The following is a 12,277-nucleotide window of genomic DNA, read 5'->3' as shown; positions in this document are numbered from 1 at the left end:
GAGACAGACAAGTATCACTTACCTCTATCAATCCCTGTGTTAGTCAGAACTCAACTGTAAGCCATGATATATTGAAACCTTTTTCAAAAACTAATCTGAAAAGAGTTACTCTGACAGTAAACTTTAATAAACTATTTTTCTATCTACCTGGGAGAAAGCAATCAGTGAAGTAAATTTATGACACAAAGTTCATTAAGAGGACAGCTAAGATCACAGAATTAATTGAAGTCCCCATGTACCTATTTAATGAGAATGATTTTCTGTTACCCAGGATTACAAGCCAAGTCACAGAAGTGACAGATAAAGACCAATCTACTCCCTGCCAAAGCCACTATTGAGTAGCTTAGCAATTTATCTGTAAACTGAATTTTGAATCATATCTTAGCCTTGAAAGTCATTAGACATTAGCTGCTCAGTCCAAACGTGTAATTCAATTTTCGCTGCCAACCTGCTACAGCAAATCCCCCAATGATAACTGCTGGAGTTATCTAGCTGATAACAGACTGCTTACTCAGAGTTAGCACTTGCTAACTCCACAGCAAGAAGTCCCTTTCTAAAGCTGGAAGAGTTAAGTGGTGGAAGTACAAAAAATCACACTGGAGGCAGCAGCATCACCTTAATTTTACTGTGTCAACTCTGCTTTCTTGTTTTGGTTGAAATCTATAAAATGTGTACTTTGTAGACTACAGATGTTTGATTTTCAGATAGTTTGATTCTTCCAGGGACTTTGAGGGAGCTTCTTCTATTTATGCTAGCCAGACACCTATCTTTCAGGCTTTTCCAATTCCACAGGGTCCTCCAAAAGGCAAAGAGAACTGTTTAATCTAACTGGTCTGTCATGTACTGTGGATCTTTGTCTAAGAGAACAGGAAGATAAGCAATACAAGAATCAAACTCAAGCTTCACTAAAGCCTTTGACAATTTGGCAATTTTTGACAATCGGCTTCAACATAACCAAGACTTCACTACAGCTCCTTTGAACACATCTCAGTTTTGGTTACATAAGGAAAGGAATAATCAACCTCTCCTTGCATAAGCAGATGTTATCTAAAAGAAATAGGTTTTCACACCCCAGATGTAATATTTGAACTCTACTTTCCTCATGAAGTCCTCCTTCTTGTAAAAGCAGCTCAGCTGCTCCACCCCAAATTCAGACAGGCTTGCATTTTACCCTCAAAACACACACAGGTTGATAAAGACACTGACTGGAATTCCACGTCTCTAGTCTCATGGTTAAAACTGTAAGTATAAAGCTAATAGTTAAAATTTCTGAGAAACCCCACCCCATCCCCACCACCCCCCCAAAAAAGAGGTGACAGTCTCCCTGATGGTCAAAACAGGGTATCATAAATACCCTTTTGGCCCTTGAGAATAATGGACCTGTTTTTCTGGACCCTCACCCTGGCCAATTTACCTAAAATAAAAGTAGTATAATTTGCCCATAGACACCTGAGCTTGATAGCAGCTCTTACACTAACCAACATCAGAACTCAGCCTTCTATAAGGATTTTCAATCCACTCATTTGATATTACACTGACACATGGCTCACTTTTGTGGCATTTTTTCCTTTTTTCCTTTTGTGAATTTCTCAGGAATCTGACAAAATTACAATTTAAATTTGGATTAAAACAAGAAAGAAATCCACTAGAGGGTGGGGGGGAGGACAGGACAGGGACAAGCAATAGAATACAAGAATGGTTACTCTAAAAATGCATAAAACATGTTGGAGAAAACATTAAATCTACAGAATTTCATGGTAGGGATATGATTTGTGACTGCAGTCTGCAGTGAGGAAATTATTAAAGTTATAATTTGAAACATAATACAGAAACTAACACCCTAGTTTTGTACTGACCTACTTAACTTTAGAGTCTTAGGTAATTCCTAGGGAAGCTGGATAAGTGTCAGTTAATTAGAAAAATCTGGCTCTCTGTACCTTCCTTAAGTTAATTATTCTGACATAAATGCCATTATTTTTCCCCTTGTCCACTGCAAAAGGAAAGTGTCAAGTTTGAGAAGGGCTTTTTGAAAAAGCATATCTCCTCTGTTGTAAGAAGCTGATTATGCATTACACTTGCACAGATTCAGTTTCATGTTTTCCTATTCTTTTAAATTTCATGCAAGTACATCTCAGCTGTACTTTTCAATCACATTTATATTCCAGCCTTGTCCCCCTGTTGAGTAAGAATTGCTCTAAGAGACAACCTATGCTAGGAGTGCCTGGGTAGACTTATAAATCACATTTCAACTCTGTTGTGCTGCAGATCCACTGGAATACACACACACAGAGTCTTCACCTTCAATTAAATCTCAAGGTGGGCTTGCAATGACAATCTCCTGGGAAGCCAGCCTGAGGTGTCTGTGTCCTGTCACAACCCAGCCACTTGGTACATCCATTACCCAGCTAGGAAATATTCTTCAAGAGTACTGTAACCTTCCTTATGACTAAATTCATTACAAATAATTAGCAGGACCTGAATGGATTCTCCAGGAATGTATGTATTGAACGTACCAATAACTGCTTCACAGAAAAACCTGTGCTTACATTTGAGCTAAAAAAAGAAAAAAAAAAAAGATGTTCTGTTAATAAGTTATGGCAGAAAAATACTTAATTCTTCCTGTAGACCTAAATACAATATAAAAAAATAGAAAATGCAGTATCAAATCTGGTAGTTGACTCATTGAAGGCAGGTGTCTGTCAGGGAAGGGACAGCAGAAAGAAGCCAGTCTACAGAAATGACCTCTTATCTCAAAGATGCTCCCAGAGCAGCAGATATTTGGGTGTCACAGATCAGGTTCCACCACACTGCATGGAAAAGGAGCAAGACAACAACCAGCAAGGGGCTTTAAATCTCATGATCTAAAAACCCAAGGCCTTTAGAATTTTGACACAATGCTGGATTTTGTGTCATCTTCTCAATAAACATTCTGAAGAAAATCCACTCATTTGTAATAACTTTTGTTTGAGTAAATGAATATATTATATTATTTTAAAACAGGGTCTTTTCTTCTATGATGCTGGAAGGCCTTTGGATTACCAACTCCATAAAAATCTTTCACTAATTTTACTGATCAGAAGAGCTCACAATATTCATAATTACGTGATCCCTTCTATATATTGTACATTTTTATGTCTTCAATAGAAGCAGAAATCTTTCATTTTCTGCATTCCTACAATATATTTGCTCTCCTCAGAGTAGCATTACTTTTGCAACTTAGAATAACTCTGCAAATCAATGAAAGTATACAGGTTTTCCCTCTCATCTATTTCGAGCTGAGCTGCCAGGACCCAGAATAAATTTGTGTTAGCTCTCAATTCCATGACCTTCCACTTTGTACTTTTAAATTTCATTTCATTTCTATTACCTGAGTTCCCAAGGTCTTCCAATTCTGCCTGCTTGGTATTCCAACCCTTCTCAGTACTGGTCATGTTCTCCAACTCCCTGCTATCAAATTTCACTACCACACTTCTAATTTGGGGCTAAAAAAATCAGGGAAAGGTAAGAGCCAACAAGGGGAAATGCAGTGAAGAAGTGTGAAGAGCCAGCCCAAATGACAAAAATCAGTGGCAAAGCTGGAACAATTCAAGTTCCTAATCCTGTATTTGTTTTGTCACCTAACACTGCACTTCTGATCAGGTGTGAGGAGGAATTTGCAGGCTCAGAAAGGTGATGTACATTAATAGCTGACAAAATTGACCCTTCAGTGGTTTGTGTCAGAATTCTAATATCTATCTAACCTGTTGATAGGCATCCTCAGCAGGAATAGTTCTGTGTAACTATTTATCCCCAGTAAGTCTGAGCAATGTGTACACACAGATGATGACATTTCATGCCTTGCTCCTTAGGCTTGCACAGTCTCAAAGCATCTCCAGGCATAAAATACATGGAGGTTTTAACATGATAGCCTGAACTGAAACTCTGTAAGCAATAAAATTTAGAGAAACAGCTTAGTTAATGTTCAGAACGTGGTCTGGCAGCCTGCCATGCATAAACATGCACTGAAACCAGAGTTCATGCCAAGATTCTTAGCTTTCAACTTCATAGAAATTCCTTGTGGGGTTTATACTAGATCCTCTTAGTTCATTTAACTTTTTTCTTCCTTTTTGCAGTTTAATCCATGGCTAGTTGAACTTATTACCTTTTTATATATAAGCATTAATAATGTAATAGACATAACTCCAAGCAGAAGTAATAGAATTAGTCCGTTCATATAATTTTGATTAAAGACAGATCTATCACTAAAATGACATTTATTCTGTGCCTTCTGTGCCAAGCCTCTATGAGCACAATGAGATGCTGCAGTGTGACCTGTTACAACAACATGTATGCTTATTCCCATAACAATAAATGCTTCCTAAGGCTTGTAAGAATTCACATTCAGCTCCCAAATCTATTCTGAAGCTCCTCTCAAGCCAAAGGATCCCTCTCCACAGGTTTGATCAAAAGATTGAGGTCTTCATATTTGGGTTCCTGGTATCAGAAGGTCTAATTTGACTTTCATAATCCTCATGTCTGCTTTTCCAAGCCTCAGATCTGCACAAGGGAAATAGCTGGAGGTCCTCCCCAGAGAGTGCATCTTGCTTACTTTTTCTTTTTCCAGTAATAATTACATTGATTTACTTCTTATTTTTTTAGAAACTTACTAGTCAGTTACTTAAGTATGTACCAAGCCACATTCAATATATGGATTAGGTGAATAATAAATTCCATATTACCACAGATTCTGAGCTCTGTCCTTTCTTATTTACAGCTTCAACATATAGTTGTGAGGAAGAAAAATACTATTATCCCCAGCTATAAAATTAAACTTAAGGCACAGCTAAGATTTTGTCAAGTATCACACAAAGTCCATGGCAGACAAGGAAAAAGGGGTGAAAGACAGACTGGAGTAACAGGTTTAGATTGCACTGAAAACTTATTAATCCCACAGACATTGCACTGTTATTGATGCTGGGCAGATGTAAAATATACAAGATTTTCAACAGCAAATGTTTAACAACAGATCAGTCACACTGGTCTCACTATTTATTTTCAGCTTTTTTTTTAAATGGAGAACTTAACCAAGAAATTGTGTTCAAATCACATGAAAAGATTGTGTTGTAAACTGTTGTTTTAGACACATCCCTTGAGGCCTTTGGAAAATGATGACACATTTCACACTATTGAATTCAGTCACATTTAAAAACTTAGCATGATTCTGTGGCTGTAATGCAGATTTCAAATGAGGTGTACTTCTGTGCCCTCTTTTCACAGAAAAGTAGTGACTGCTGAGACAATAAGTACAACCACCATGCTGCCTTTGCCCAAAAGAAATTTGGATCACACTAAAAAAAATAAAAATCTACCATTAGTTTCTCCTCAAATTAGGCCATATTGGCCCATAGCTCAATAAGGCTGACCAACCAATTGATTTTGAAAAGAATAACTGAAAATGTCGAGAAATGCTTAATTTAAAATTTTATATTCAATTCACTTCATCTGGGTAAACAACCCTCCCAGTACTGCAACATTATGACAGATTTATATGCACATCTGTGTGTGCAGATGTTTCTGCTGATGCACATAAAGTGGCCACACCCACTCAGAGCTTTGAGCATCAAATCTCAGCTCCACACCTTCAGTGTTTTTCCCCACCATCCAGAAGGGCACATTCATGTAAATATTTGTGCAAATATGTTTATATAACATGACATAAATTTCACAGAGCAGCTAAGGGTAATTGTGCTAATTACTGCAACCTTGCCTCTGCTGATTTACGAGGTACAAGGCTTCTGCCCTGTAGTGACTGCAGTGTCAGATCCAAGAAAGTTTAACTGCAACACCACTTCTGCACTCCAGCCTCCTGTGCAAAGCCTACACTGAGAACCCGATGTAGACATGGTGTCTATAAAATCAGTTTATTAGTTTGGCAGTGACGGGAAAGGCAGGATAATTTTCCTAGAAATCAACAATTATCCACGAAATGCTGGTCTAGTCCATCCACAGCAGGTAATACTCTTATGATGCATCACATCAGGCTGCCTTCTAAGAAATGTTTTAACAAACATTTTAACAATCTATCTCCAACAGCACAGCCACGAAGTAAGGACCAGATTTCTTCTAACCACATCTCTGCATGCAAGAAGTGTGCTGTCACTGCTGTACCTGCTATGCTGGCAGCAACTCTACCTATGCATGGCTTCACCTGTGGGCACAGAACCTCTGATGGAAGATTATGATCCAGTAAATCAATGTGGTTGAAGACAAGTAATTAAGAGCTTAATTACATATGTAAGCTTTTTATGTTTTCTTTTTGGAAAAGGCTTAGTAGAAGATGATTACTAGTCTGTTAATTTGCTCCATAAAAGGTCTCATGAATAATTATATGTAAAATGCTAGTTTTGAAGTAATTCAATAGAACCATTAAGATGGCCAGATAGAAAGATACCTAAGCTTTGATGAACTTCATATTACTGCTTTTGCTTGGTAGACCACTGGTTAAGGTTGGTTTTACTTTTCCATAGAATGATTCTTCCTACATAAAAGAGTTTTGAGGCTCTTTTATGGGGTTTTTTAGCATTTTCAGAAGGTCTAAAAAGGCATTCTTAGCCATGAATTCTTAAAATATGAGAGGTATTATTATTCATGAATATTATCCACAAGAAGAGAAATAGTTTCTCTGGACTTGTGAGACTGTGTCTTGGAAAAAGGGACAAGAAAAGAAGTTGCAAGGACTCCAGTTTTAAGAAGAAAAGAAAGAGGGAAGCAGAAAACATAAAAATTACATCAATTTAAATAAAACATTTAAGTCTTGTGATTAACATGAGGCCTCCATTTGGAAGGAGACTGTTGAAAGATTGCTTGCTACAAATCTGTCTCGAGTTAGAAGTGTTTTCAGATGAATGTGTCGATTTCATTCAATTTACCATTTTCAAATGCTGGTCAATTCTCACGTCAAGTGAGATGTAAAAATTAACAAGTGAAATCCTCAACCTCTGTTCCCTAGAAGACTAAACCAGATATTTGCAAAGATTCCCTTGAAGCCTGGTAAATCTAAGAATCCATTTTTACTGTGGAATGCCCTTTTCTGTATGAGAACTCAGCAGTCCCAGCAGGTGGATGTGATCAGTGACTGCAAGTGAAGACACATTCCAAGACAGCTGTTAATTGCCACCATTGCTAAGGCCACACTCTGTTATGCTGAGATTCCGAGCAGCATTTCTCACACAGAGATGACCAAAACTACAGAAAAACACAGGGAGAATAAGCTAAGCAGGGACACACCACATTTAACTGCAATACTTTGACTTCCCCTTTCCAAAGTCAGATCCAATTTTAGGATCACAGAGACAAAAACAGAACATAAAAGTTTGACTTGTTAATATTCTATAAAAGACCAGGATTCCTAAATAAACAAACAAATTCTTGCAGAAGGGTACTACCAGAACTGATAGCCAGCTCTAGTCTTCCCTTTCCTAGAGTCTCACTGTGGCAACGGTGCACAAATCCCAGAAAATAAAGAACATTTAACCTCACTGTGCTCATGATCAACACAATCAGTAAAGCTTCCATCACACAGTCTTGGGCAGACTGAAGCAGGGTTTTCTGTGTGCTCCAAAAAAGCTTCTTCAGTGTACAGATGGCAGAAGTAAGAGGAATTACATAAATATTACTTCTATTTAAAAAAAGTTGCATTTCCCTTTCTGCTGTCATTGACTTAATACATGATTGTATTAAGTCATTGACTTAATACATGATTGTATTCAAACTAGGGGAAGTCTAGAATTAATTTTGAGCTTAAGAAATCTATTTGTTTTATACAGATAACACATTATAATACATCTTAAAAATATCCTTTTTTCCAGACTACAGGGAAGAAAAAGAGCTAAAGCACTGCTTACTCCAACACTACACCAGCATCAAAGATCTCTACAGGCAGAATTGACAATAAAATCCTTTCCACAAAAGCTGCAGGCACAAAAAGCTTTGCTGTTTACCACCTTGTGGCTTGAACTGGTAAGTATTCCTTCTTACACACACACCATTCCATCATTTTTCAGTTAAGAAGACTCTTAAGCAGCAAGCACTGAACAAGAAACTTCACTCAAAGTTCCTCCTCAGAGGAAAATCGAAGACCATAAGAACAGCGAGACTGACACGGAGCCCGGGCTGCCCCAGTCTATGGGGTAAGTCAAGAACGCCAGGACTGTCTGTCCAGCTCCCAAACAACCCCGAGCATCCCTCACACAGGCACCAACCGGTTGCCCAAGCTGCATTTCTCTTCTACCCACAGCTCTCGGCAGCCAGCAGCCCCCTGGAAGGATGCTACGGTCAACGGAACAAGAAACATGCGGTAAAGTGAGCAGTACTCACATCCCGGAATTTGTTCCAGTACTTGTCTTTATCGTACTGCGAGACGGTGCTCAGCCATTTGTCGTTGTCCAGGAAATTGCCATGATTGCTGTTACTCGTGATGATTTCAGGATGCCGGCTCTCCACTTGCAGGAAGCACCAGGCAGCGATCACCAGCACCCCCGACATCTGCAACGAGAGGAGCGGAGCGAGGAGCGGCGGGGGCAGCGGGGCAGCCCCGGCTCCTCGGGCTCCCAACTTTTGAGGGGACCCAACTTGGGGCCACTCGCCCCTCACGGCCCTCGCCAACTTCTGCCTGCGGAGCTGCCGGCTCCGCCGAGACCGGCCGTACCCTCCGGCGGCCCGGCCCGGAGGGGCGGGGAACAGCATCAGTAACAATAATAATAACAACAACAATAATAACAACAATAGTAATAACAACAATAAAAACAAACCGGGCCGCTGGGGGCGGGCGGGGAGCAGCCAGGGGACAGCAGCGGTACGGAATCGCAGCCAAGCCCCTCGCGGGCGCAGCCAGCGCTGGCTCCGCGAAGTTTGGCTGCCAGGGCGGAGAAGAAGCTCCTACCTCCGGGCAGTGCCGCCGGCCGGGCTCCAGCACCGTGCGCCGCTCGTCCTCCTCCCGCTGCCGGTGCCGCGCTGCGCTGCGCCCGAGCCCTGCGCGGTGCCGCTGAGCTGCGTGCGGTGCCGCGGTGCCGCTGCACTCTGTGTCTGTGCTGTGGCGGTGCCGCTGTCTGTCTCTCTGTCTGTCTGTGTGTGTGTCTGTCTGTCGGAGCCCGCGCGGAGCCGCTGCCCGTGGCGCGTCCCGAGCCCGCCGTGTCCGTGTTGCGGGTGCGCGCGGGGCGGGCGCGGCCGCGGCCTGGCTCCCCCTGGCGGGCGCGGGCGCGCTGCAGCGCAGGGGCGGAGCGCGGGCAGCGCCGCCGCAGGGCCGAGCCGGGCCGCGGGGCCCGTGAGGCGCGGGGGGCGTTAAACGCAAACAAGAGAGGCAGCGTTTAAATACTGCAAAGGCGGCTGCCAAGAGGAGCGTGGGGATCCTATTCGGTGGTGCCCAGAGACAGGACAAGGTGCAATGGCCATAGACTAAACGCAAGTTTCACCTGAGCATGAGGAAGACCTTCAGGTGGAGGGTGACTGGAACGGGCTGCCCAGGAGGGAGTGGAGTGTCCCTGTATGGAGAATATTCAAAACTCATCTGGACACGGTCCTGTGTCACCTGCTCCAGGTGATCCTGGCATTGGAGTTGGGCTGGGTGATCTCCAGAGGTCATTTCCCATCCAAACAATTCAGTGAAACCTGGGGAGGGTGACTGTGAGGATACCTGGAGAGGAGGGCTGTAAGCAACCCTAGGAAGAGCTCTGTTAGGAATCTTGGGGAGAATCCTCTGTGAGGATGCCTGGAGAGGAGGTCTGTAAGCAATCCTGGGAAGGAGGTCTGTAAGGAATCCTAGGAAGGAGGTCTGTAAGGAATCTTAGGGAGAATGTCTGTGAGGATACCTGGAGAGGGTGCCCGTGATCATATGTGGGGATGATCTCTTGGGAGAAATCCTCAGTGAAGTCTTCACTACCGCTGCAGTCTGAAGAGACATAAAAGTGGCCTTAAAAATATAAAACCCCTCTCAAACTGCAGCTTTCATAAGTCCTGGGAAGGGATGACTGTCTTGAGTCAATGGTTTTACAATTTACGGGAGCAGTGACATTTCCAAAGCTCAAAGGTCATCCCGGGTTTGTTCAGGAAGGCGCTCCCTCCCTGGGCCAGCACATCCCACACTGTGAAAAGGTTTTGCTCCCGCACTGGAGAATGACCTCAGACACTGCCCAGGAGGTCAGAAGGGTGCAGTGAGAACAGCTCATGTTGTTAAAAAGGAGGAGGAACAAACAAGGGGCACTACATCGGGCTGGGAACTGGGCTGAAAGGAGGAGACCTTCTCCAGGGATAAAAAGGGAAGTTCTCCATTATCAGTGGAGGAGGTGGGAGGGGTCTGCTGGTTGGTTTCCTACATCTGGGAACTCATCCCCTGATACATCATATGATGCCCTAAAATGAGGACATACACTTTGGATGGTCATTTTAAATAAAGCTGTGACTATTGTTCCATATGATGTTTTTCAAATATGGTTCATTAAACTGTCTTGTAAATAATGCCTTTTCTCTACAAAAAATTGTCAACAAGGTTAATTCCACATTTCCTGACAGACACATTAGGCATTTCTTAAGTAATACAGAACAGGGTCACGTTTATTTTTTTACTGCTGCATCTGAGCACTGAATGCAGGACACAGATCTATTCCTAAATCTGATTTTAAATACAGTTCCCAAATGTGATGTTACCTCAATAAAATCCTCAGGGATTTAAAAAAACTGTGAAGTTTTATTAATTTTAACAGCAGAGAACAAACACATGCACATAAGTGCCCTGCATTGAATCCTCCCCTTGGTGCACATAGAATCTAATGAAAAGTACATGCCTGCAGGAGGGCAAAATATAACCCAATAAAAGCAACAAATAGAAGAAATCCAAACTGAAGCCCTGCAGATTTGAATGTAAATCCTTACCTAAAAGCCTTTCTGTGCCCTCCCTTTTACAATGGACTGTACTGTTTTGCTGAAGGTGGCCCAGGGCACATATTCCTCTCAAATCTCTCTCTGTTGTGCACAGACCATCCTATAAACTGTTCATTTCTGTGGGAGATAAGGTTTATATAACTTCCACCTGGCAGGGTCAACACAAGCTCCCTCCCTTCTTACTTAGATTAATGGGGTACTGTTCAGTTTACTCTGTATGGGCCTTTTCTGTAAGGCTTTTAACAACAGAGAATTTGTCTCTTCTGCACAGACATTAAAGATCTTTCACCATTTTAAATCTGATGGTTAAGAGATTTCCCCTGTGACCTTATAGAAATCCATGGCCATTCAGCTTTACACAGCTCCATTTGACTGCATTTCAGCACCACCAGGCACAAACCCTATTACCTGCTAACTTTTTGAGGACTTTTATGCACCATGACAGTTGTGCACAGGAGCACTAATTACTGCTTTCTTCATCCCACTGGAGATCCAACCAACTCAATTCTCCCTTGACCAATTCTTCAACTCATGAATTCCTAGGCTTGACTTGGTAAAAAGCAGCAGAACATTGTTTCCCCCGAACTTGCAGGAGTTCCACCCATTATATATTTATAGGAGCAGTTAGTTCACCCCTGTAAAACACACTTGTTAGCACAGTGAACCAGACTCAGTCCTTTGGTGACCTCAGTACTGTTGACTTCACTGAGTATGAAATAGGCTGCTCTGCTTGCCAGTCAAAGACCTGGATGATAAATTACAGAAACATTGTCTATAAAGTGAGTAATTACTTTCTTACATGTAAAATTTGTGTCAGAAATGTGTCTTCATTTATCTAATTACTTCATAATCCCATATTCAACACATGGCTAATCTTTCTTGATCCTGTAAAACACAGCCTTCCTGTTTAATCCTGATAGCAATCTCTATCACTCAGCAGCTGCTGCATTTCACCTCCACACTGTTTATCATCCATGACTAGAATTGAAACACCCTTGTCGGCTGGATTTTATCTTGGGATGGTGCTATAATTGCTTCTAATTCTCATCCAAAAATACAGGATTGCAGATCTCCCTGTTGTGGATGACTTAAGTATTTGGTATTTTGGATGTAGACAGCTCCTTTGTTCCAAATTAGAAGAAATACTGAAGTGGTAAAAACCTTTCTTTTATTTTTTTGGGTTTTTTTCTCTTTTTTTCTTACAGCTGTAAAAAGTGCCACAGTATTGAATTTGGATATTATTTGATAATTCAACTGTATAAATCTTTTGATCAGAAGTTGTATTAACAGCCATACCCTGCCAGCTTCTCTGTGCTGTGGCCTGTCCAGGTTTGTTCTGGAAGCAGAACCCTCTGGTGCAGAA

General features: G+C 41.7%; 1 protein-coding gene across 1 annotated transcript in view; it reads right to left on the bottom strand.

Annotated features, from left to right (window-relative positions):
* Positions 1-9,197, bottom strand: part of SPOCK1 (SPARC (osteonectin), cwcv and kazal like domains proteoglycan 1) — a 269,773-nt gene extending 260,576 nt beyond the window's left edge. The window contains exons 1-2 of the mRNA XM_054516394.1: positions 8,921-9,197; positions 8,356-8,523 (exon numbers count right to left, since the gene is read on the bottom strand). Of these exons, the coding sequence (XP_054372369.1) occupies positions 8,356-8,523 (168 nt within the window). The 5' untranslated portion in view covers positions 8,921-9,197. The remainder of the gene's footprint in view (positions 1-8,355; positions 8,524-8,920) is intronic.
* Positions 9,198-12,277: the final 3,080 nt, after the last annotated feature.

Source organism: Molothrus ater, chromosome 15 (genome assembly GCF_012460135.2).
Source record: "Molothrus ater isolate BHLD 08-10-18 breed brown headed cowbird chromosome 15, BPBGC_Mater_1.1, whole genome shotgun sequence".
NCBI classification, from domain to species: Eukaryota; Metazoa; Chordata; class Aves; order Passeriformes; family Icteridae; genus Molothrus; species Molothrus ater.
This window is presented reverse-complemented; position numbering and strand designations above follow the sequence as displayed.